This window comes from Petaurus breviceps, unplaced genomic scaffold, assembly GCF_028583685.1.
Source record: "Petaurus breviceps papuanus isolate PSGF00001 unplaced genomic scaffold, PetGlider_PUasm1.0 98, whole genome shotgun sequence".
NCBI lineage: Eukaryota > Metazoa > Chordata > Mammalia > Diprotodontia > Petauridae > Petaurus > Petaurus breviceps.
The window spans coordinates 45,668,450-45,693,983 of record NW_027187460.1 but is presented as its reverse complement, the minus strand read 5'-3'; the positions used below and the strand labels follow the sequence as shown (position 1 = coordinate 45,693,983).

Sequence of the window (25,534 nt, the reverse complement as noted above, 5' to 3'; positions counted from 1 at the left end):
CAATCAATCTTGTACACATTTATCAACATATACATTATAGTTCCCCAGTGAATTATAAACATAAAAAACACCTTTTTATTAATAGAACTTCAATACAGTACCTCGCTCCGCCTAGGTATTCTATACGGATTTTTAAAAAATGAATTAAATGTTTGCTATTATAATAAATTGCTGAATATCCAACAATTATCCTAAATAGAAATGTAAATGTTTAGTAATAAGTTTATCTTTAATAACAACAATAAAAATAAGACAAATAAATCTATTTGCTTGTTTTAATGTCTATATCTGTGATGTCTTTGTGTAGGAAACTCCCTTTACTGATACAGAGAAGTAATTCTTTAGTAATTTATAGTTTCAAGTTGCACACTGAGGGATATAATTATGGTGAACTAATCAGTATTTGAGACAAAAATAGAACATAGCTCTTTCCAACTCCAAGCCCTGGCTGCTATTCACATTTTGTGTTAATCTAAAATACTCAGTTTCAAAGTTTCAACCTTTTTATCCCTGAGTAATCTGGAGTCCTAAGAAATGTGAAAATAAAAGCCAAGCTACTTCAAATCAAGGCTAGAGAACTGTAGAGACAAAGAAGAAGAAAACTAGTCTTTCAAACTCAAAGAAAAAAGGAAGGAATGATTTGTTTTGAATTTTAAAATTATTGAGCAAAAAATCAGACATAAATGAAAACGTCCACAGAAGTTGAAAACCGTCAGGCTCTTAAGACTGTCCTTTGTGAGATTAATCTAGAAGAGAAACGTACTTATCAAACACATTGCTTCCGTAGCATTTCTAAGGAAAAGTACGCATTATCTACTTACTGATACACTCTGGGAGGGGTTTGTCCCAATGGCCATTTGGTTGACATATCAAAACTGATGATCCAAATAAAAAATACCCAGGATTGCAGTCGTAGAATACCACAGTTCCATAAGTGAAATTCCCATGCTCTATTTTGCTTTCTCTTTTAGAATTAGCTGGAATTCCCGGATCAGAACAGTTGACCACTAAGTGGAAAATACATATTTTTAGCATATCTAAAATGTAATAAATATTCATGATGTTGAGTAGTTTCTAGGAAGCAACTCAAGAAGCCATACACATATATGTATATATGTACACGTATGCATGTATGTATAATATGTAGAAATACATCACTCACTGTGTATGTATGTTGCAAAGCATTGAGAATGATTTAGAAGCACCTTTTGCTATGTCTCCCAGGAAATTTAGCAATAAAACTCAATTTTGCTTGAAGTCACAAGGTTAGAGGTAGGAAAGATTAACTAGTCTAACTTCATTATTTAAAAATGAGGTCCAGAGAGACCGAGTAATTTGCCTAGGGGATTCTGTACTACACCATATTGCTTCTCATGGGACTAGAGATTAACAAAATATTATTGTGATGAGAGATAGAGAGGGGGAAATGATCTTTCCAAATTCCTTACTCAAGTACAATGCTGACGATTTGATCCTTGACAGCAAAGAATATTCAAACCTCTCTCAGTGCTAAATAAATGTGTTAAGTGAATCACAAACAGTTGTTTATAGAGTGAGACATTTTAAAAATTATAATGGACTCCATAAAATATGTGAACACCAACATAGGGGTGTGTGTGTGTGTGTGTGTGTGTGTAAACTGAAATCCCACATTCTATTGGAAGCCTTTTCCAATCTCTCCAAGTGTTTTCACTCTCTTAATCATTTTCCATTCATCCTGCACGTAGCTTCCTCCGTAAATATTTGTTTGCATGTTATCTCTCCCGTTAGAATATAAGCTCCTTGAGGGCAGGGACCACACTTTGCTTCTTTTTGTATCCCCAGAGCTTAACATCATGATTAGAACATCTTAAAAAACGATTACTGAATGAATGCATACCAATACAGATATGCAATTCCTATAGTCTTAGAGAATTAACTAGAACACTAAGAAGTTAGTGCTTCCCACAGTCACACTGTCAGTCTGTGACAGATGGGATTTAAAATGAGGTCTTCATTACCTGGGGCCATCTCTCTCTCCATTAATAAATTGTACAATGATGACCATTATATGTATAAACAAATTTTGAAATAAATATTGACATGATCATTCTGTGGCAAAATGAGGGAAACCTCAAATAGCACTGTATGGTTGTCTGTGAGTATCTGTAGGCCATTTAAAGAGGAAATAAAGAACAGATAAGAATCTAATTTTTTTTTCTAAAATCATATTTCAGATATTATATAAATGTATATTGTACAGATGTTTGTGTGGGCATGTGCGTGAAATACATGCATTGCAAATTTAGGTTTTTTCATATCTTCCCAAAATAGCTTCTTGAAATGTTCATACTTTTCATGTACGAATAAAGTCTAAGTACAAGGTTATAAAGTTAAGTAGATATGGAAGGGGTACTGACTTTTTCTTTCTTTTTCCCCCCTTAAATTCAGCAACAATAAGAAGAAAAAGCAAATCGCTGCTGAAGAGAAAAAAATATCACTCTTTGAGATTTATTTTTAATAATAGAGTTACTAAAATGAACACTGAATGAAGCAGTTAATATAATGAGCATTTTCTATTCGTTTACTAAAGTTAGCTCAATTATAATGATTATGTACATATCAAACAAGTTATTAGTTATGTTTTCCTCTTTAATGTTTAGAATGTTTAGAATTAGTAACAGTTTGTTGTTGTTTTCAAATGGGGACTAGCACATACTTCAGTCAAAAGGCTTATTACCTTTACATACTGGTGGTGGATGGCTCCATTGTCTGTTGGCCTGGCATTGGGCCTTTGTTGGGCCTTGCATGATATACCCAATATTGCATGAGAATGTTACAACATCATTGAAGTTGAATCCATTTCCACTTGTTCTTCCATAAATTGGACTACCAGGGTGACCACAGCTAACAGCTGAGAGCATTTGTAAGAACAAAACAACAACAGAAAAGTCCCAAAGGTAGTAATGTTGGTTATTAGTTACAATACTATTTTATACCCCAAAGACAATTTAATAAAAATGTTTATTTCTTGTCTTTTTTTCAGATAGGTCTATGATTTCATTGAAGTTGGAAACTCCCAGGTGAGGAAATGCTGTCTATCAATATAGATCCACAAATTCTCTGCAACTTAGAGTCTTAGATAGTTGCCTGAGGCACTACAAGGTAAAATTGTTCTAAAATAAAGTCTGAATATACCATTCTGGCATTTTGATTGAGACTTTCCACAATATAGAATGAACCTATGTTTCTACTCTTATCCTCTACTATTTCTATGTAATGTAGTACAGTGGAAAAAAATACCAGACAGAATAAGGAAAGCCTAGATTAAAATCCTATCTTGGACCCTAGCTGTCTGACCTTGGGAGTCCTTTAATTATATCAATAAAAACATGATAAATGCACTAAATATTTGTAAGCAATTATTTGACAGATGAAGAAATTCAAAGGCATTTAAGGATAATTTTAAGATTTATGCCTCTATATTTAAAATACAAATGTTTTTATCTTTCCTAAGAAGAAGACAATAATTATAATTAATATAAGAATAAAATTCCCTTATCTTCCTTTGCCATGCTTACTTACGCACACAGGATGGCAGCTGACCAGACCAATTGTGATCCTGTTGGCATATCCGTACCGAAGAACCAATCAATCGAAAGCCAGGATTACACTGATAAACAACCGTGTCTCTGTACCCATAATTTTCTCCAATGACTTGTCCATTCACAATGAGCTCCGGAATTCCACAATGACCCGCTGAAATAAAGTTTACATAAATTGAGGAAGAAGAAAAGTTAATTGCCATTTTGGCATCTTATTTCATGACTTCATTTCCTAGTCTTGGAATGTATATTTTGGGGGTGGCTAGGTGGCACAGTGCTGGAGTCAGGAGGACCTGAGTTCAAATCTGGCCTCAGACACTTAACAGTTAACTAGCCATATGACCTTAAGCAAGTCATTTAACCCCAATTGCCTTCCAAAAAACAAAAACAACAACAACAACAAAAAGAAATGCATATTTAAAAGTTCCTTGATGACAAAGAAAGCTCCTTAATGATAAAAAATATGCTTCATTTTTGTCTTTGTATTATCAGCATCTAATACCTGCACCTGTAACACAGTAGGTACATAATAAAGCATCATTGAATGGAATCTATATGTAATTATCCGATAATTTTCAAGGGAATTCACTTTTTCTGATATTTTCTGTGTAAAAACACAGGATGGCTCACAAACACATTGTCTATATTCTATATTACATTCTGATAATAGAGAAATAATGAGAACAGTATTTATCTTTCTATGGGAAATACCAAATAATAATATGGGGTAGAAATGTGGAGCAAAACTTGACACAAAGCAAAATTGATTTCTCTTTCTACAGAAGGCAGGCCATAATATACAGGTTCAGAAAATAAATGGAATGTATAAGCAATACAAAAAAATAACATTCATTTACAGATCCTGTGCATTACTGCCTGCTTTCTGTAGAAAGAGAAATCACTTTTGCTTCGATGGTGGAAAAAATAATCTGAAAGCAGCAATGAGGAATAAAGAGGATTCTGACTCCCTCACCTCAACTAGTGATTAGGGGAACAAGAGGAAAACACTATTATGAGGAGAGAGCTAGGTCTCAGTGAACACCAGAATATGAGAAAAGTTTGAAAGGAAAAGGTTTAAGATAAAAGGAAATATGCTAATTGTTGAACAGATATTCCAGAAAGCACCACAGAAAGGGCTAGCAGAATTTATCATCTCCTCTAGACCTTGGTGGTTAGCGGCTTTCACTGGCCAACTCCCAGAGCATTCTCCTTCCTTCTTCAATAAGTTTAATTACTGGCTCATTCCTACCCTCCAACTCCTGTCTTCACACTAGGAACCTATAACATATTTATTGAGTCTCCTTCAAATATACTAATTATCTCCCTCTTTATTCTCCTCAATTCACATGACCAATTCCTCCACTACAAATTAGCTACACAGAGAGATTATCATAACTTTGATCTTGCTATGACTCACAAGTTTCTTTTTTTTTTTTAAAGCAATTGGGGTTAAGTAAGTTGCTCAAGGTTACACAGCCAGTTTTGTTGTGTGTGTGTGTGTGTGTGTGTGTGTGTGTGTGTGTGTGTGGGTGTGTGTGTGTGTGTGTGGGTGTGTGTGTGTGGGTGTTAAGTATCTGAGGCCAGAACCGATCCTGGGTCCTCCCAACTCCGGGGCCAGCGCTCTTACTCGCTGCGCCACCTAGCCGCCCCTTCACAAATTTCTTTATTTCCTGGTTCCAGAACTCTGAAATTCTATTTTATTATCATAATCTTAAATCATTCCATCTTTGCCTAAGCCTAATGATACTTACCTCCATTCATTACTGTCAAAATGACCTACAAATCCTCTAAAACTCAGTACTTTCTCAGGGCATCTTCCTTGCACTGGATGTATTCTCTTCCCCATGTGTGACCCTTGGTCAATCAATCTAATCACTATCTTCTATATTAAAATCCATTGTTCCCTTTCCTATTGTTGATAAATCTTGTATATTAGGGAAAAGTATGTTAGCTCAACATGAGCAATTCCATTTTAAACTTCCATTCTGTGACCATGTAATTGTTATTTGAGGTTTTTCTTTGTTTTTGTTTTTTCTATAAGATAAGCAGTTGAGGGTTATAGTTTGGCATTGATATGTATGTAATATACTCAAAATCTGATAGCTACTAGTGATGTGTGTGTGTATGTGTTTGTGTGCATGTGTGTGTGTGTCTTAAATTGGGTAAACAAATGATAAACATTAGCTAATGACACTAGTTTTGATTTAAAACTTTCTTTCATCGCATGCTTAGGTATTTGATCACCAATCAGAATTTAAATGTAATTTGTAAACTTAGTCAGAACCATTAGTGGCCTCAGTCATCAGTCTCCTTCTGACTGGTCATGAGAATAGACTCCTACATTCCCTGTACTTGGGGATTCAACCATCCAGTGTTCCTTGGAGGGTAGTGTCAACTGATGCAGATTTGCAAGAATGCCACCTCAGAGGGAGACACACAGCCTTCAGGTAGGCTAAGAGAGAGCCCTAGCAGAAACACTGGTACAAGCTTGTTTACCAGTACCTTTATGAGTCAGGTTGGTGTTTCTTTCTAGAGGAATTGATGTTTATTTTGTTGAATAAGTCAATAAAGTTAGATTGCATTCATTGATCGGTATAAATCTTATTATAAAGAGCTTTTACAATGCATTCTGGATTACACCTTGTCAAACACCATTATTGGACTACTTCTAAACTTCACTTCTATTCATGTGATATTGATTGGAGGGGGGAAAACATGAAAATCACGTTCATTAGGTGTGCTGAAAATTTAAATTTTCTAATCTTACCTGGGTCTCACTGCAGCAAGATTTGTTGTCCCTTTCTGCACAGCAGCTATTCAAAGCCTTCTTATTTCACCACAGGTCCTCTCTGCTCAGGAGCTAATTCTTCATCCAAAAAATTGCTGCCACTTCCCAAGAGCTCATTCCTTCCCCTCCTCTTCATTTCAAATCACTGAGACATGTTCCTCAAATACTTCCTCTTTTACTCACCTCTCAAGAAGATCTCCTTATTCTTTACATATCTTGATCTCATTGCTTCAAGACTTTTCCAGTAGATTACCCTCTAACCATTCTCTTCCTTATCTTGAATATCTCTACTGAGTCCTTCCCTTTTCAAATAAAACTACTCTTTCAAAAGTTGCCAGAGATCTCTTAATTGACAAATTTAACAGCCTGATCTCAATCCTCATTCTTCTTGATATGTCTGTAGTCTTTGACACTAGTAGATTGCCCCTCCTAGATTCTTTTTCCCCTGTAGCTTTTCATCACATTACTCTCTATAGATTCTTCTTTCTGCCTGATTGCTCCTTCAGTCTCCTTTTTGGATGTTGGAGGGATCCCATTCCATTCCAGTTTCTCCAAGAGATTGTCTTCTCTGTCATATTCACTCACATGCTTATTTTTAATCTATCCCTTTCTACTGCTTCATTTCCTATTGCCTATAAACATACTCATGTATTCCCTAGTCTGAAAAAAATTACTTGATCCTTCCCTCACTGTTATCATCCTATAGCTCCTCTATCTTCCTATATCTCTTCTGCCATTTGTAGGTAAACTCCTTGAAAAGGTCATCTACATTCAGTGTCTACTTTCTTTCCTCTTACTTTCTTCTTAACTCCATACAGTCCAGCTGCTGACTTTATCATTCTGTCAAAACCTCTCTCTCCAAGTTACCGATGAGCTCTTAATTGCCAAACCCCATGCCCTTTTCTGAATCCTTGCTTGCTTGGTCCTCTCTGCAGCTTTTGACACTGTTGATCATCCTCTTCTCCTTGATACTTTCTTTTCTCTAGATGTTGAGACCCCACTCTCTGTTGGATCTTCTTTAACCTACCTGACCTCTCCTCAGTCTCCTTTGCTGAATCCTCAATTCAGAAGATGCCCTCTGACCATAACCATAACTTCGGAAGTTTTGTCCTAGGGCTTCTATTTTCCCTCTCCACTACTTCACCTGGTAACTTCAACATCAACCATGGATTACTGTCTCTATGCAGAGGGTTCCCAGATCTCCATAGCCAGTTCTAACCTCTTTGCTGACCTCCAATCTTACATCTCCAACTGCCTTTCAGATATCTCAAACTGGATGTCTAGGAGACATCTTAAACCAAACATGTCAAAAATGGAAATTACTATCTTTCCCCCTAAACCTTCCCTTCTCCTAACTTCTCTATCACTGTAGAAAGCAACACTATTTCCCGTCCCTTAGGCTCACAACCTGGGAGTTATTCTCTACTCCTCACTATTGTTCCTTCCCTTCCCACCCCTCCAAATCCAAGTTGTTACCATTGTTAATAAAATCAAGTTGATTTTATCTCTGCAATATCTTTCATTCATGCTTGCTTCTCTGCTCTGATGCTGTCACCATTCCAGGGCAGGCCCTCATTACCTCACTTAGACTACTGCAATAATCTGCTGGTCTGCTAGGGGGGCTACTTGTCTCAAGCCTCTTTCCACTCCAATCCATCCCCCATTCAGGCACCAAAGTGATTTTCTTAAAGCACAGGTCTGACCATGTCAAACCCATTCCCCTCAATCAATAAACTCCAATGGCTTCCAAACACCTCTAGGATCAAATACAAAATGCTTTTCTGATATGCAAAGCTTTCATAACCTAGTCCTTTCTTACCTTTCCAGTCTTATGCCTTACACTCCACCATAAACTTTTTCATGCAGTGACATTGACCTCCTGGTTGTTCAAGGAACACAATACTTTATTTCTCACCTCTGGGCATTTTTCTCTGACTGTCCCCCATGCCTGAAATTCTCTCCCTCTCTACTCTAAATTCTCTACCTCTGGATTTCCTTGGCTTCTTTTAAGTTCCAACTAAAATCTCATCTTTTATAGGAAGCCTTTCCCAACACTTCTTCAGGCTAGTACCTTCCCTCTGCTAATTGTCTCCTATTTATTCTACATATAGTATGCTTTATATATATTTGTTTGTATGATGTCCCCCACGTTGGATTGTAAGTTCCTAGGGGGCAGGGACTGTCTTTTACCTCTTTTGGTGCCTGGCACAAACAGGTACTTAATATATGTTTATTGATTGTATGCATCCATGTCATTTCCACTAACCATATGTTTTCTCTGAGGTTCTGTCCTGGATCTTCTGATTTTTTTTTTCATTTCTCTCTGTTATCTTATTTGGTGAACTCATCAGTTCCCATAGATTCAGTTTCCCTTCCTATGGATATGATTCTCATAACTATATATCCATTGCTATGGACAGTATCTCTCCTGAGCCTCAAGGACCCTGAACCACCAGCAGTCTTTTGCATATTTTTTTTTTAAGCAATCAGGGTTAAGTAACTTGCTCAAGGTTACAGGGCCAGTTATTTCTGGGTGTGGTGCTAAGTATCTGAGCCCGGATTTGATCCCCAGGTCATCCCGACACTGGAGCTAGTGCTCTTACCCGCTGAGCCACCTGGCCGCCCCTTTTGCATATTTTTAACTGGATATATTATAGGTATCTCAAATTCAATGGTTTAAAATGGAACTTGTTTTCAAATTAGACTGGAGCTTTAAGAATAAAATCTCTTTAGAATAAATAAAAACAAGATTCAAACTCTGGAACATTTCTAAAAGTTGAACTCCTTTATGGTCAGACAGTTAAACAATCATTTGTCAAGAACTTATGATTACAGCCTATCACCCCAGAAGCTCTACTTACCATGGGATATTTCTCCACAATCCCCACCTCCTCATCCTCCACTTCTTCCATTAGTGAGATCCTCCTAGAGCCTCCTTTTTGTGGAGAAGTCAAGTCTGGACTGCCTTTATTTCTCTACCAGCCCTGATATTCTTTAGACTTCAAAACCATGTTTCAGAGCTGGGTATTTTCATTCCTCATCCCCCACTCCTGCTTCAACTCCCTTTTGTGTATTTTCTTCCCTGATTATAACATAAACTCCTTGAAATCAGGGATCGTATTTCTTTTTGCCTTTATTTATATACCTTGGGCTTAATAACACAGTGAACTAATCCGCATATAACCTAGATTGAAACTGTTTTGCCATTCTGGTCACTCTTATCTGAATATTCTTCAGTTTATCAGAGTTCTTCTTAATCTGTGCTACCCAGTTGTTGTTACTGTTTTTAAAGACAATTAGAATGTGTTACAAATCTTGTATCGATGACAGCTATTATTTTTGTAGACAAGATCTGCTCCATATCATTATTCATAGTTCCCTAAACATTTAGTGTATCCCCCCTCCCCCAACCCGCCCCGGTCTTTTCCTTGGATCCTGCTATTCCCTGCACTTGAAATGTCCTCTTCCCATGTCAAAATCTTTCAAGATTCAACTCAAATGTCATCTTCAAGAAGCCTGCCCTGGATTGTCAACAGACTGTCATAATTCTTCTGAATACTCATAGATCTTTGCTCCTCTCCTACAACAAATGGCTATGTATGTATTTATTGCATCAAGCCCTAGTTAGTTTCTTGCGATCAGGACCTGGGTGTTACTTATTTTTTCATTCCTCTATCCAGAGGTTCCCAAACTTATTTGGCCTACTGCCTCCTTTAAAAAAATTAAAATAAAAATAAAACCCTCCTGGGGTTAGGTTAGGTTAACTCTTATTTTTATTCAATGCAACCCAATGAGGTTTTTATCTAAGTGGGGAAGGTTTTGTTTCAGTGGGGAGCAGCATTGTTCCAGTGCCCCCCAGGGGACGGTATTGCCCACTTTGGAAATTTATGCACACTTGAATATACTCTTTGCAGTTATGCATCTTCAATTTAAAAGTACTGAATTTATAAACAGTCAAAATGTAGAATAGCATGCTTCTGGAGGAAGTTACAGAATGCTGGAGAATGGTGATCTTCAAGCAAAGGCTGGATGATCATGAATATTGTATTGGTGAATTCTTAATAACTATTGAGATCTTTTCCAACTCTATGATGCAATAATTTTATGATTTTATAAGCTGAATGGATGTGCCTCCCTAGATTCCTTCAAGTCTCAGCTAATATCTCACATTCAGCAATCTTCTCTTTCTTCCTTTCCCCTTCCCACCTACTAGTGCTTTGCTTCTGTATTAACTTCCATTTATACTGTATTTATCTTTTATATTCAGTTATTTGCTTGTTGTCTACCCCATTAGAATATGATCTCCTTAAGAAGGAGTTTATTTTCTTACATTTCTTTGCCCCACAAGGTAGCCTTGCATATAATTTTATAAGTGCTTGATAAATGTTTGATGACTGACTTATAATTCACAATTTTTATATTTCAATTTATCTCAATAGGCTTTTATTTTTTTAAAACTATTTTGTGCCTTTATAAAAATTTACTGACTTTTCTGTTTTGTTTTCTTTCCAAACCTGTTGCTCACTCTGGCTGTTTGCTTTTTCCAAATTTATGACTACTCAAGATAAATTTATGATGACTCACTAAAGTAAGATTTTTTTTTTGGAGGGGGGAGGGTGTAAGACAGTAGGGGTTAAATGACTGACCCAGGCTCACAAAGGCAGTAAATATCAAGTATTTGAGACTGGATTGAACTGAGGTCTTCCTGACTCCAGGGCCAGTACTCTATCCAGTGAGCCACCTAGCTGCCCCTAACCTGAGATTACATGGAGTAAACTAGCAATTGATAACAGAAAATACACTCTATTTCAAAGTACCTTTTTTTTTTTTAATACTACTAGGGAATTATGAAGAAAAACATGATACCTGTAATTCTTTTAGATATATACAGATTATTCGCCATGTTTTCCTTTTTGATTACTCTGAACTGTTATCCCATGTTTGTTATAGATTTTTCTCTTGAAAAGAGGAATTTTCTTTTCCCTTTATGAAAATAGAACAAAATCATTGTGACTATCAGATTATAACCTAGAATATACCGAAAAAGGAGTGTGAAGTCAGACTGAAGAGTCACTTTTTTCATTCCTTAATCTATACAATAGATAAAAACCTTCTCTTCCTTGCTTCCCCCTTCCCATGGACTGAAAAGAAGGGAAGATCTATTGGCTCCCAGAGAGGCCCCTGAAAATAGGCCAAAAAGATGGTTACAGTAGCTACTCTCCTTACTTATATCTTTATAAGTCATAGAAAAAAAGCATTTATTGTTTTAAAAAACATCACTATGTATATTTGGGTAATCTACCAGAAATTTAAATCAATCAATCAACCTATCTGAATATATGTATAAATACACAAATATATGCTGTATGTATATATGTCTCTATACATGTGTGTCACATTGATCACATTTAGATAATATGGTATTGGAAATTTTAAAAAATAGCTTAATCATTTAAATTCTCTTAAGGTAAAAACTCATTCTTAATTTATAAATATATTAGAAGATTTGTGCTGGATTAGTATATTTTTTAATTGTTTGAAAATATTAAATTCTTTAATTTTTGTACTACCATGGAGTTGTGAATGTATATGTAGGATGGGGCCTCTGACCTGCTTTCACCATTTGAATATGTCCAGTACTTGAACCCAAGGTGAAGAAAGACTCAGAAGGGTTGAACTTGAACCCCTTCACATATGATCACTGGCCTTGAGGCCCTATTTAAAACACAGACATCCTTAAAAGAATTGTTTGCACAGATCTAGAGAAGATCGTAGTAATGATTGTTACATCTTTTGGATGTAGAATACTCTAAGGAGCTAAGAAGTATTAGTATCACCAAAGTTTCTAATACCTCTCCCCCCAAAATGTTCTTTTCTTATACATATATGTATATATTTTTCCCTACAATAGAATGTCAGCTTCTTGAGAGTAGGTGTTTTTTACTTTTGTCTGTCTCTAACATGCAGAACAGTTATTGGAACATAGTAAGCACTTAATAGATGTTTACTGATTGACTATGAGAGAACTATGTGTGTCAATCATGGCTAATGATGGCCATTGTTCAACTGATAAAATCCAAATTTATTCCACTTGTCAGATAACATTAATCCTCGACTCAGTAATACATACTGAAAAAGTTTCAGTATTTACTGAATAAATAGTAATTTTAATTTTACTAAATTTTAATTTTAGTAAATTTTAATTAAATTAAATTTAGTAATTTTAATTTTAATAAATAGTATTCTTATTTACTATTTTTGACAACTTTATATAACTCTTTTCATACTTCACCTAATAAAATTGTATTATTGGATTCTAAAGTATGCCTATTAGCAATTCTTCCTCAGAGAAACTGGGATTTAAACTAAAGGCTTCTGGCTATGCTCTTTTAACTTTGGAATAAAGATTGTATAATATGTGAATATTTTTAAGCTTATCGTTAGGCACTTCCTATCTTCCCGCAGGCAAAATTTTGTGTTTTAAAATACTGAAGTATAAGCATTTTGTCATTATTTTTTTATGAAGTATAAACCTAATTAGCAAATAGAGTGAAATTGGGAACATTTAATAGTACTCTGTTGTCTTTGTAGTAGTTTTGTTAGGTTTGTTAAGAGAAAGATGAAAACTCTTCCTACACAGGAAAGTTAGAAATTACTGCAGAAAATGTCATTAGTATCTAATTTTACATGTATTGTCATATCCTTAAACCCTTTTCTTGGAGGAAAAATGAACCATAAATCATGACAGGATTTTAATATTAAGAGAATTAATGAAGTATACTTCAAAAGGAGATGAAACATAAATCATGGTATTCTTTTAATACCAACAAAAAGAGTGTAAGTAGATAAATATCTTCACCACTTTACTAGTGATGGGTCTTCATAATATATTTTAAAAGAACCTAAAGTTAAAAAAAAATCTCTACCAAAATTCTATTTCACAAACAGGATTCTAAAGGTTTGGATGCAAATATAGTTAAATGTAGATACATTTTCTGCTATAGTCCTATTCTCATGCCTCCTTGTAGTATGTAATTCAACCTTGGTTCTTGCAGAGGATGCTAGTGAATAAGCTATTAAGCTAGAAAGTACCCAATAACGAAGGTGTTCAGTGTTTAGTTGGTACCTGGGGAGAGGTATTAGCAGCTTTGGTGATACTAATACTTCTTGGCTCATAGAGGATTCTATATCCAAAAGATGTAGCAATCAGTACTATTATCTCCTCTAGATCTGTGCAAATAATTCTTCTGGGGATGTCTGAGGCTTCAATAGGGCCTCAAGATCATGTGTGAAGGGGACTTGGTTCAAGTTCAACCCTTCTGAGTCTTTCTTCTCATCACCGTAAGAGATCTGTGATGGATTATAAATCTCTTGTCCTAGTAGTACCTTATCTATATTTGAAGAAACTCATAATGATCACAGTGAGATTTTTTTTTTATTCTAGCAACTCGATGATACCTTCTAATATTTTGAGAGTTGCAAACTGTGCTGGTGAAAGGAGTGCTCACACCAAAGAAACTATAGATCATTCAAGAAATAAACGACTAATTATAATAAAAGGAAATTAAAACTCTGGAAATTTCAAGAAGTCAAAAAGTTTCTTGAGAGAAAGATATTGACATAGTAACTCTCCTTCCTCATTCACTTACACTCATGCCACCAATATGACTGTTCTATTTTTACTACAAAGCCTAAAAAAACAAATAAATCCAAGTCATATTGTAGAATTATATAATTCAGAGTAACAAAGCAAAAAACAACATGAAATAATGTTAAAATGCTGGAGCTATAATGTATTCATTGAACATTTAGTCAATAGTCAGTTAATACATATTTTGCAAGAGCTGAATATAATTAATATTAGTACAATCATATATTTAGATGTTATTCTAACTTTGAAAATATTTTTCCCATGCTTCTATTCACCATGCCTGAATGAAAATGTAACTCTAAGATAATAGAATGTAGAGTTACAAAGTAACTAAGCAATCACCTAGTCCCATCCCTCATTTCACAGATTAAGGAATTAAGTCTGGGGGTGGCTAGGTGGTGCAGTGAATAAAGCATCTGGCCCTGGAGTCAGGAGGACCTGAGTTCAAATCTGGCCTCAGATACTTAACACAAAAACTAGCCGTGTGACCTTGGGCAAGTCACTTAACCCCAACTAACATCCCCCTCCCCCCAAAAAAAGAAATTAAGGTTAATTTCAAATTTCTTATAAAGACTGCTAGTTAATTTCAAATTTAATAGCTTTTTTCTGTTGTGTGCTATTTGCTACATACAATGTAGCCCAAAGTCTTACAGAAGTTTGAAATAGCTGTTTTAGGGGTGGCCAGGTAGCACAGTGAGTAAGAGCACCACCTCCAGTGTCAGGATGACCTGGAGATCGAATCTGGGCTCAGACACTCAGCACCACACCCAGAAATAAGTGGCCGTATAACCTTGAGCAAGTTACTTAAACCCTGATTGCTTAAAAAAAAAAAAAGAAATAGCTGTTTTAAGGCTTTTGGGTCACCCTGTATTTTCTTACTTTATAATAATAACAATAGTAGTAGCTAACATGGATTGCACTTTATACTACACAAAGCCCCTCCCCCACAACATCCCAGTGAGATACTTGTAATGGAAGTGTTATTCTCATTTTATAGATGAGTAACCTAAAATTCAGGAAACTTTAGGAACTTTCTCACTGACATATATCAGGTAAGACTCAAGTCCAAATAATTTGAATCCAAATCACAGAATCAAAGATTCTCAAATCTCAGAGTTAGAAAGGCTATCAGAAGCCATCTTCTCAACCCATACCTCAACAAAAATTCACTCTTATAACAAAGAAAATTGTTTATCCAGTCTCTGCTTGAGGCCCTCTGGTAAGAGAGTATACACTTTCTTTTGATAAGGCTCATTCTACTTTTTGACAGATTGAGCTAAAATCTACCTCTTGACATTTTCAATTCACTGATTGCATTTCTGCCTTCTGGAACCCAAAGGAAGTCTAATTTATCTTGCACTGGATAGCTATTCAAATACTTAAAGACAGCTATATTCTTATATTTTCTCTTCTTCAGACTAAAGATCCCTCATCCTTATTTCTTTTAGCACATATGTGTATCTATACATATGTATATGTGAACACATATGTGTATAAGCCCAATGTATAAATATGAGCATCCATATATGTATGTTACATGTTAAATATATCTCTATCGAATCTCAAGGCCCCTCAAAATCTTGGTGCTATACTCTGAAGGTATTCCAACTTAATAATGCCTTTGCTAATGCATATAGCACCCCTAATGTGCTACTTTTCCCAAATCCTACTTGTATTGAAGGGCTGATTCCTCAAAGGTTGGCTGCCTACTTTCCTTTTTACAATTCTAGGGCTAATCTAGCGAAGGTAGGGGTGGTTTTCTAATACTGTCATTCATGATCCCCAATGAGAACATTTGTAACTGATTACCAGTTTATTATTTATCTTTCATGAGGATGTATGTGCTGAAATCACATAATGAAAATAATTGATACAAAAAATCTTCAACAAATTCTGAGATTCACAAAATCAGAGATAAATTCTCACATGGGTGCCTACAGAGTCCCATGAAACGTGTGTTCAAATTTAGAGAGCACATTTGTCAACGGGGATATCACATAGTTACTGATTGAAAGGAAGGTATCTCATGGCTCCCTTTTTAGTCTTTCTGAAGTTCCTCTGTAGTATAGTTTTGTTCCAGGCTCCAAGTGTTGGAGCCCTTGGAGAGTCCAGAGGCTGCCTCTCCCACGTATGCCTAGTTTATCCTGCACTACTGGAGATGGAGGTACTGCTATTATTGGCCACTGTTTTTCCAGGGACATTGTTAGTTTTGTTGATAGAAAATTCAAATATCCCAACCATTTGACAGCAAAAATGTGATGCTTTGGGCTCAACACCTCTCCTACTTCATTCCCTACTGTTGTGTTCTTGTACAGATAAAAGAAATCTGTCACCTCAAGCTCCTAAAGCTTCGATGAAAGACAGATGTAGTCCCTGCTTTCAAGAAGACTTAATACTATCAGAGGAAAGAAACAATATGCACATGAAGAAGCACAACAGACAAACTTATGCTAAAATAAATAATTTAACTTCCTTTTTTTGAGGAAGAAAGAGCTAGAGGGAATAATAACAACACTTTCTTGCAGGGTTATTGTGAGGATGAAATGAGATAATATTTCTGTTGTACTTGGCACAGTGCCTGGCACATGGTAGACACTATAAATGATTATGTTATATCTATATGTTATATAGATGCATATATCAATTATCTTCCTCCTCTTCCCCTATTACAAAAAATGTTGAACAAAAGGGTCACTAGAAACTTCCCTCCAAATTAACATCAACCTATTAATGAGTATGCTTTACATATGGTCATGAAGACACCTCTGAATCTATGTAACTGTATGATAATATCCCATACCTTTCCATCTTGTCCTTAAAGCTACTGTGGAAGATTTTATTAAATATTTTACCCAAATAGTTTCTATAGTGCTGTTATACTCTATCATAATGCATAATGTATGTAACTTCATTTCTTATTTTTAAGAAAAATTAAAAAAAAACTTTCTCATTTTTCTTGCTTCCCAGTTTTGTAAGAAATAACAGTATACAAATTAGAGTAATTAAAGTCTGTACCTAAGCATCTGGTTTCAGTTCCACTCCAGAGTCCAGAAGAAAGGCATTCTCTTACAGTAGAGCCAACAAGCATGTACCCTGAATCACAGGTAAAGATAGCTGTTGATCCATATGAAATCTGAGTTCCAATTTTATTTCCATTTGGAGGTGTAGGAAGTTCTCCACAAGAAATAACTTTAAAAAAAAGTTGAATAATTTTAGAAATTAATATTCTATGCATAAAAACAAAATGGAACAAGGCATGCTAACAACTTACTTATTGAAAAACCATTCTTAGGGGAGCTGTGTGGTATTTTTCAGAAAATGAAGTGCCCTGGCCTTAATTCTTTGTAAAATTAAAATACAGTTGCTGAATAAGGAATACTTTAACAAAAAGACTAGAGAGCACAATTAGAAGGAGAAAATCTGGGATGATAGTGTCTAAGAGAAACACTTCAAATTTGGGAGCTAGTGAATATGATTTAATAATATATTATAATATCATTATATGTATTTTATATTTTGTATTATATATGTCATAGTCACTTATTTAATGTGTAAATTATGCACATTCTTACAACACATGGCACCAAAAGAATCATGAGTTGCTGAACAAAATATGAGAATTAAATCAGAAACTTCAGGATATTAACATTTAGGCATCAACAGAAAAAGCTTTCATTATATATTTTCTTATACATGGCATTCTTGTAATTTGTGCAACCATCATAAACCTACATAGCCTCTTGGTTCATTAATTTCCTAAATTGTAGAATGGAGATGTCTATGCTAGAGCTAGAGGGAATATCTATCTACCACAGAAGAACACTCTTAGGATATCTTAGAAAGGGCTTTTATATGGTTTGATCTCCTAAATTAGAAAGCTTTTTATTGAACTACTTTGAGGTTCCCATATAAAGCAGTACTGATTTCATTATAAAGATTGTGTATATTCACCTAAATAGAAAACTCAAGCAGAGTTATAACATGGCAGCTCAATAGTGCAATTGGTAGAAAAGCAAAAAATGGCTCAAGTTATTTTCAAATGCTATTTTCTGTTTTTCCATCAAAGCCTCTTTTAAACATTTCAGTAAGCATCTTCATATACTCTTTAGTATTACCTCTTTTAGTTACTAAATCATTGCTATTGTGTAGGACTTCATTGGAAATCAATATTTATGATTTCGTCTATTTTGTACTTTTAAGGAAAATTGTTTTTGAGTCATTAAACTTTATAGATAGTACAATAGTAGATTTCAAAAGTTATTATTCAGCTTTTTAATATTTTTATTTTTTAGGGAATGATTTGTTTACTTGCCAGAGTAAGCAGCTCGTTTTCTTTTGTCATAATGTATTAGAGAATTAGCTATATTTGTTATTGTAACTTCCTATCAGTTTACTATTACATGATAGGTATAGAACTTTCATCTATTTTCAGTAGTCTCTGGAACATTAGATCTGAAATACTGGGCAATTAATTCATGGTCTACATAATTCTGAAGTTAAATTCTGTCACAATTTCAGTCACTTGAATGGTCTAGTCACAGGGGTGGGGAACCTGTGGCCTTGAGGCCACATATGGACCTCTAGGTCCTCAAGTGAGACCCTTTGATTGAATCCAAACTTTACAGAAGAAATCCCCTTAAAAAAAAGGATTTGTTTTGTAACACTTGGACTCAGGCAAAAGGTTACACCTGAGGTCCTAGAGGGCCGCCTGTGACCTCAAGACTGCTGGTTCCCCACCCCTGGTAGTGCATGGAATACTGGCTTGAGTACCATGTAACCTGTGACCTATTCTCAAATTATCACTGATCAGTTTTGAGAACTTTAGCAAAATACTTAACCACTAACTGCCTCAGTTATCTTATTAAAAAAAATAGGCATGATGATAGCTATTTCAGCTAACTCATGGTGGTATCATGGAAATAAAATGACACAAACTTTTGTGTAAAAGGAAGTAGAATGCATTTAATTTAAGGGTTTATTGTTTTTGTTTTTATTATCATAAGCAGCAGCAGCATGATAGACATCATGTTATGCTGCATAGAGACCTAGTGCTAGAGTCAAGAGGACTTATGCTCAAGTTCTTCCTCCAACATATATTGGCTGAGTGTCCATGGGTAGGTCATTTAATTTCTCAGTGCCTAATTAAACTGAGACTATACGTTAGAGATACCATACTGATATACATCAGTGGAAGGAATAATTACATCAGGAAATCCCAATGCTAATATAGTTATAGTCTGAACAACAACAACAGATTAATAATAAATACATTTCGTCATCGTCATCATGATGATCACAGGTCTAGCACCTATATCTGATAGTACTAATTGATATTTTACTTATGCATTTTGAGAAAGAAAGATATTACTGAACTAAAATTTCAATCATCTAGTATTTTTCATATGAAAATTATGTAGTAGGGAAAAAATTTAGATATGTAAATACTCACTTTGACAGTATGGTCTTTCATTTCTCCAGCTCCAAGTCCCATTAGCAAGGCATTCAATAGATGCTGGGCCTAATCCATGATAACCAGGATCACAGCTAAAAACTACTTTCGTTTTATACTCATAATGAGAACCATTCACAATTCGCCACCTTCCGTGTTCCAATGAGAAGGAATTAATACTTGGGCAAGTAACAACTATATGAATAAAAAAACACACTGTCTTAATTCAATCTTTTATTTGTTAGAGAAATATTTATTGAATATCTACTTTTGTGACTGATCAATGAATTATAAAATATTGGAACTGGCAGAAGCCTCAGAGGCCACTTAGACCAAACTGTTCCTGAAGGAGATCTCTAGTCTAGAGCATACATACCTGATCATCCAGTTTTTGCCTGAAAGACTCTGATGAAGGGGAATCTACCAACTCTTAAGGAGTGCACTGAACTTTGGTATAGAGGTTATTGTTATGAAGTTTTGTCTGATATCAAGCTTAAATTTATTTCTTTGAGACACTACAGTGTCTACTATACCTGGCCTGTGGGCGAAGTAGAACAAATTTAATTTCTCTCTTTTGTATTCACCTTTCAAATACTTGAACACAAGTTCTCATGTCCCTTGTAAACTATGTCTTTCATAAGCTGAACATCCTCATTTTCTTCAATGAATCCTCACATGGTATGCATGTAAGGCCCTTTACCATGATATTTACCCTCCTCTGTGATCATATTTCATTTTGAAATAGGGATAAAATTACCAGTGTCATTTTTTTTAATTAAAATCGTTACTTTTAGTCTCCTTGGATCATGTCATAGGTTGAACCATTCCAATTACCATGTCATATTTTTCAAGTAGGCATACTACATTTAATATAGTATATGATTTGCCATCTAGGAGTATGTAAAATTGTTCTCTTTAAAATAATATTGAAAACAATTTTATGAGGTTTGTAGGAAGAATCATATATGTAGAAGGACTTGCGCTTGAGAGTATGTCCTTTTCTTTTAAAAAGTTGGTTATAAATTTGGTCTATTGCAATATTTATCTTAATGTAAATGGTAGTAAGAATAGATACCTATATGAAGTATCACAAGCTAGAATTATTTTTAATGAATACACATCAATCAATTTTTAACACATGATCTACTTCAGATAGTTATTGTGAGTAAAGTATTTTATAAACCTTAAAGTGAATATAAATAAAAATATCACTATAAATAATATAAGGATGAATAAATGAAATAGGATGATATATACAATTCTCATTTCCTTTTCTCTGTCGAATTTGAATGAATGGAAAAACCTTAAATTTCAGTAAGAAGCAAGGAGAAGGAAGAGGACCCAGTATCACAGACAATGTACTAGTCATAAAATTAGCCCCCTGAATGTAGAATTGGATATGTTGGAAAATAATCTTATTTTTCAAAAAATAATTTCAAATATCATATTCAATTTTAAATCTTGCATCTTCAGAGGGAGAGAGGCAAACACATGTATATGTAGAAGGGGGTGACAAAACCTCAGGTTATCTTATTAATAGTCTGGTTGTCTCCAAATTGTTACACATCTGTTTTAAAATTCATTTATACTTCACACAAAATATTTTTAACCTATCCTCCTATTTCACTTCTGCTCTAGCAATGAGGAGCAGCTGGGACAATCAATTCCATGTTAGTATTTATATTCAAAATCACAGCATAAGAGTTGAAAGAGTGGAACTATTTAATGCAGAGAAGTGGAAAAAACAGTGTACGTGACATTTATATATCTAAAGGTCTCATCTGGAGGAGCAATTCTTTAGATTATGTGAGTATCCAGAGGGTATAACTAGGAATAATGCATGACTATGATTCTAAGAGGGAAATTAATTCTAAGAGGGAAAAAGATTTTAGCTCAGTATAAGGCCTTGCCCAAAATGGAACTGTCCTATCCCAAAACAGAATTTTCTGTCTTATGACATTGTGATTTCCTCATTACTAGATTTGTTCTGGCAGGGAACATTAGTGGAAGGAATAATTATATTACAAGTCCCAGGAAACTGGTGAAGGCATTCAGGCACCAGGTCTCAGGAGCTAGACCAGAGTTTCTTCCCACTCTGATTATGATTCAGACCAAGTACACATATGTGTACTCAGCATATACTTGTAGACAGCTGTTGACTGAAACATAAAAATAATAAAGATACTATGGTAGAACTCTCTTCATTTAACACTATTTTTGTTTGTTTAGAAACTCTGAAATATGTTTTTTTGAAATGAAGATGCTCCTCATTTCCTTAGTACTTTGATGCCTACAATAGCAGAATCAACTGTGAATAATCCTTACTATAATAAACAAATTCATTTTAACAGTAATCTCAATGGTAGATGAGATTTAAAAGCTGGCATTTTTTTAAACATAAAGATACAAATTATGAAAATTCTATTACTTACCTACACAGCGAGGTGTTTTATTATGATTGCTCCATGTTCCATCAGACTGACAAACTGCGGTGGTGAGTTCTTTAGATGAGAGTCTGTAGCCATCATTGCAGAAATAGGTAACACGGGTCCCCACCAAGTAATCTGTTGTGAGTATTCCACCATTTGTTGGTGCTTTAGGAATCCCACAAGAAATTGCTGAAAAGAACATAAACAAAAGCTCTACTAAATCTGACTGTTGTGATAAAAGTCTACTGGCTTATAAAAAAAGATATAAAAATACACCTGTGATTTTATCAAGTCCTTTGAAAAAATGCTAAAGTGAAGAAAAGGATTTTCTTAATTTTCAAGTATACGTGTTGTTCAAAGGTACATTATGTAAACTTTTATTTATTCAGATCCCATATCTAGATTCCTGCTGCTTTATCTCCTAAGTTTTTTTTTTTAATATAGTTTTTCATCTAGTTCCTAAATAGCTTGTGTAGAAAGATTAGTACTTTGGGGCTTATTAGAATATAGGGAAAATGGAATTTTCTATATAGGAATATAAGAAAAAATGGCATAGATTTTATTGTTGAGGGAAAGGGAAGAGGAGTAAATATGGCCAATCTTTTTTAGTCTTCTCCATAAAGTGCCGTCCCTTGTAGTTTGGAAGTTTGTGGGTTTCAGGGATTAGGGTAGGGTAATGATCAGGGCAATGTGATCAATTTGCGTTTCTATCAACCTGATGAGATTACAATTCTTGGGCTACTGTTTGTAGGTAACAGAAGGGCAGTCCACTTCTGTGAGTACTGTCAGTTTCCAAGAAGAAATATTTTTCAGTGGCATTAAAGCAAGGGAACATGCCCTAGAACCTCTCATCATTTTGAGAGAGGAATTGCTCAAATTGATCAGTGATTACTTTCATCATCTTCCTTCTACTCTTTTACTAGTTAAATATTTTCTGTCCAGTAGATTTAACTTGGTTAAACTGAGAGCACATTGGTCCATGTTGAACATTCAGGATAGCTCTGCAGTGATCTGGGGAGATACCAATAGTTTTCCAATGGACATAGTTAATTCAATTACTTTCACAATGCCATGCACTCAGGCCCACAATATCTGTGATGCTGAGTTATGTTTCTGAGTGGGCCCAAACCTCCCATTGCTAGTGGTTCTGAAAAGCATAATCACCCCACCCCCAATTTCAAATATCTACTCAAATACTTAACTGAATATACGATTCATTGATTTATTTGTTGCCTCTAACAATGCAGAAAATAACCTATCCATTCCTTCTAATCCTGTGAGACTCTTGCTTATGTCCCAAAGACTAGTCAACATTCTGGAGTCTTCTCATAGCTACCATGCACTCCCCCATTGCCATCTTCATGATATTCATTTTAAATTCTGTACCCCATGACTTTCTACCATATGACAATATAGTAGAATGTTGATATTTTCATGGGCTTTTATTCCTGCAAATATATTAGAGTCATTGAAGGGGGCTGCAATATACTAAAGACATGTTTATGTATGTATGTGTGTATATATATCTATCATCAACCTATTTATAATCTGGAGAACATGCATAGGTTGTCCATCCAAATGTATGCCTTAATCTGGACCACAGGGATTCTTCCTTCACTTAGTCTTCTCCACATTGATGATCAGACTAAACTATTTTAAGTAATTATAGAAGTCTTTCAGGAACAACATCAATATTATGAGAATAAATTGAATAAATCTCTGTAATATACCAACAATCCAAATGAAGGTCATGATAAGTTGTCCTAGCCCACTTATTTCTAGGGCAAATATATTGGCTTCAAATAAAAATTTAGACAAATCTCAAAGATGTGTGAATTTCACAAAAAATGATGAAACCTGCACATACATCCTGGATATGTCCTGTGGCCCAGCTCTTCTTACTCCTCTGAGCATTGTGAGATTACATAGACATGGCTCAATCATGGGAACTGGACCCAAGAAGGCCAGTTTCTTTTTTTGGCTCATTGTCCCTACTTAAGAGTTTTATCCTAGAGAAATCTCTAAAATAAAACTTTGCTATAGTTCACAGAGAGACAACATGGCACAGTGGATAAGGAGTTGATCTAATAGACAAGAAGATTTGTGTTCAAGTCCTGCATCTGATATAAAATGGCCAAACGACCCTGGACAAATTACATAACCTCTCACTGCTACTACTTCTCTAAAAATGTAAGTTGCAGAAAAGTTGCTAGTTAAACATTGGTGGAGAGTTTCCTTATATGAGAAATCATAAGCAAAAAAAAATCACAGGTCCAATCTCTATCCTTATTCTATAGCTCCTAACTTAGTGTCTCCAATGTGAATAACAGATACTCAATTTGCATTATGGGTTGAGTCTTTATTTTGGCCTATAGAAAGTGCTTTTAGTTCAGAAACTCCCTGCTTATATGCCAGTGCCTGGCATATATCTAGCACTGAAGCAGCTGATGGAAGATTGGATAAAGCTCTGGGACTGCAGTCAGACCTCAGATACTTATTAGCTGTGTGACCCTTGATGGCTTTAGTTTCCTGAACTGTAAAATGAAGATAATAATAACACCTTCCATACAGAGCTGTTATGAAGATTAAACGAGTTAATATTTGTCAAAAGCCCTTAGCACAGTGTTTGGCACAGAGAAACCTCTATATAAATGATCATTGCCTTCCCTTTCCCTTCCCTTTAATTCAATCCACTTAATTGAGTCCACTGAATTGAATTGAATAATATGATTCTATAGCATTTGATTACATCCTGATGCTAGTGTCAATTAATATATGCTCAAATTGTTAAATGTTTTCATAATGCTTTTCTTAGACTTGATCATAAATAAACTGAAGGCAAAAGCACACAGAACACATCTGTTGCTAGCTCTATATTAAAACAGGAGCTTGGGAAGAAAATGTGCATTCTGTCTTGTTTCCTTTTCTAAATGGAAGTGTTAATAAATTTGAGCATTTGTCAGTTCAAGATTCATTGTTCTAAAAGCAAAAGGGAATTAGAAAGGACGGAATGCATTAATGAAATCATCATTGCATTGACAGAGCTGAATAGCAGGATTACTTTCACTGAAGAGTTTGATCCATTCATGATTTTTTTATTTATACAATTTTGAATGATTAAACATATAATTATCCTTGCTACCTAATTATAGACCCCTAAAACTGTACTGAAAAGGTAAAAGTCTTCCTGAATTCTGTTGAAACAACATCACATTTTTATGTGGGCCTTTGGAAAATTCCAATCCATGATATGGATGATATGGGGGAGGTGGGAAAGGGGAAAAAGAGAGAGAAAGAGAGAGAGAGAAAGACAGAGAGAGAGACAGACAGACAGAGAGAGAGAGAGAGAGACAGACAAACAGACAGACAGACAGACAGAGACAGAGAGAGACAGAGAGAGAGACAGAGAGACAGAGACAGAGAAACAGAGAGACAAACAGAGATGCAGAGAGAGAAGGAAGGAAAGAGATAAAGAGGGAGGGAGGGAGTGAAAGAATTTTGTATTGTCAGTTTGACACATTTTCAAATCCTAGTTTTTCTTCTATGCAGAGCTTTCAGTTCAAAATAGATAGACAGACAGACAGACAGATAGATAGATAGATAGATAGATAGATAGATAGATAGATAGATAGA

The 25,534-nt window shown here is 35.0% G+C and overlaps 1 protein-coding gene across 1 annotated transcript in view; it reads right to left on the bottom strand.

Annotated features, from left to right (window-relative positions):
• The window catches only part of CSMD3 (CUB and Sushi multiple domains 3), a 795,885-nt gene that overhangs the window by 91,343 nt on the left and 679,008 nt on the right, over positions 1 to 25,534 (bottom strand). The window contains exons 42-47 of the mRNA XM_069081309.1: positions 21,905 to 22,090; positions 19,473 to 19,667; positions 17,039 to 17,212; positions 3,565 to 3,738; positions 2,720 to 2,893; positions 822 to 1,007 (exon numbers count right to left, since the gene is read on the bottom strand). Of these exons, the coding sequence (XP_068937410.1) occupies positions 822 to 1,007; positions 2,720 to 2,893; positions 3,565 to 3,738; positions 17,039 to 17,212; positions 19,473 to 19,667; positions 21,905 to 22,090 (1,089 nt within the window). The remainder of the gene's footprint in view (positions 1 to 821; positions 1,008 to 2,719; positions 2,894 to 3,564; positions 3,739 to 17,038; positions 17,213 to 19,472; positions 19,668 to 21,904; positions 22,091 to 25,534) is intronic.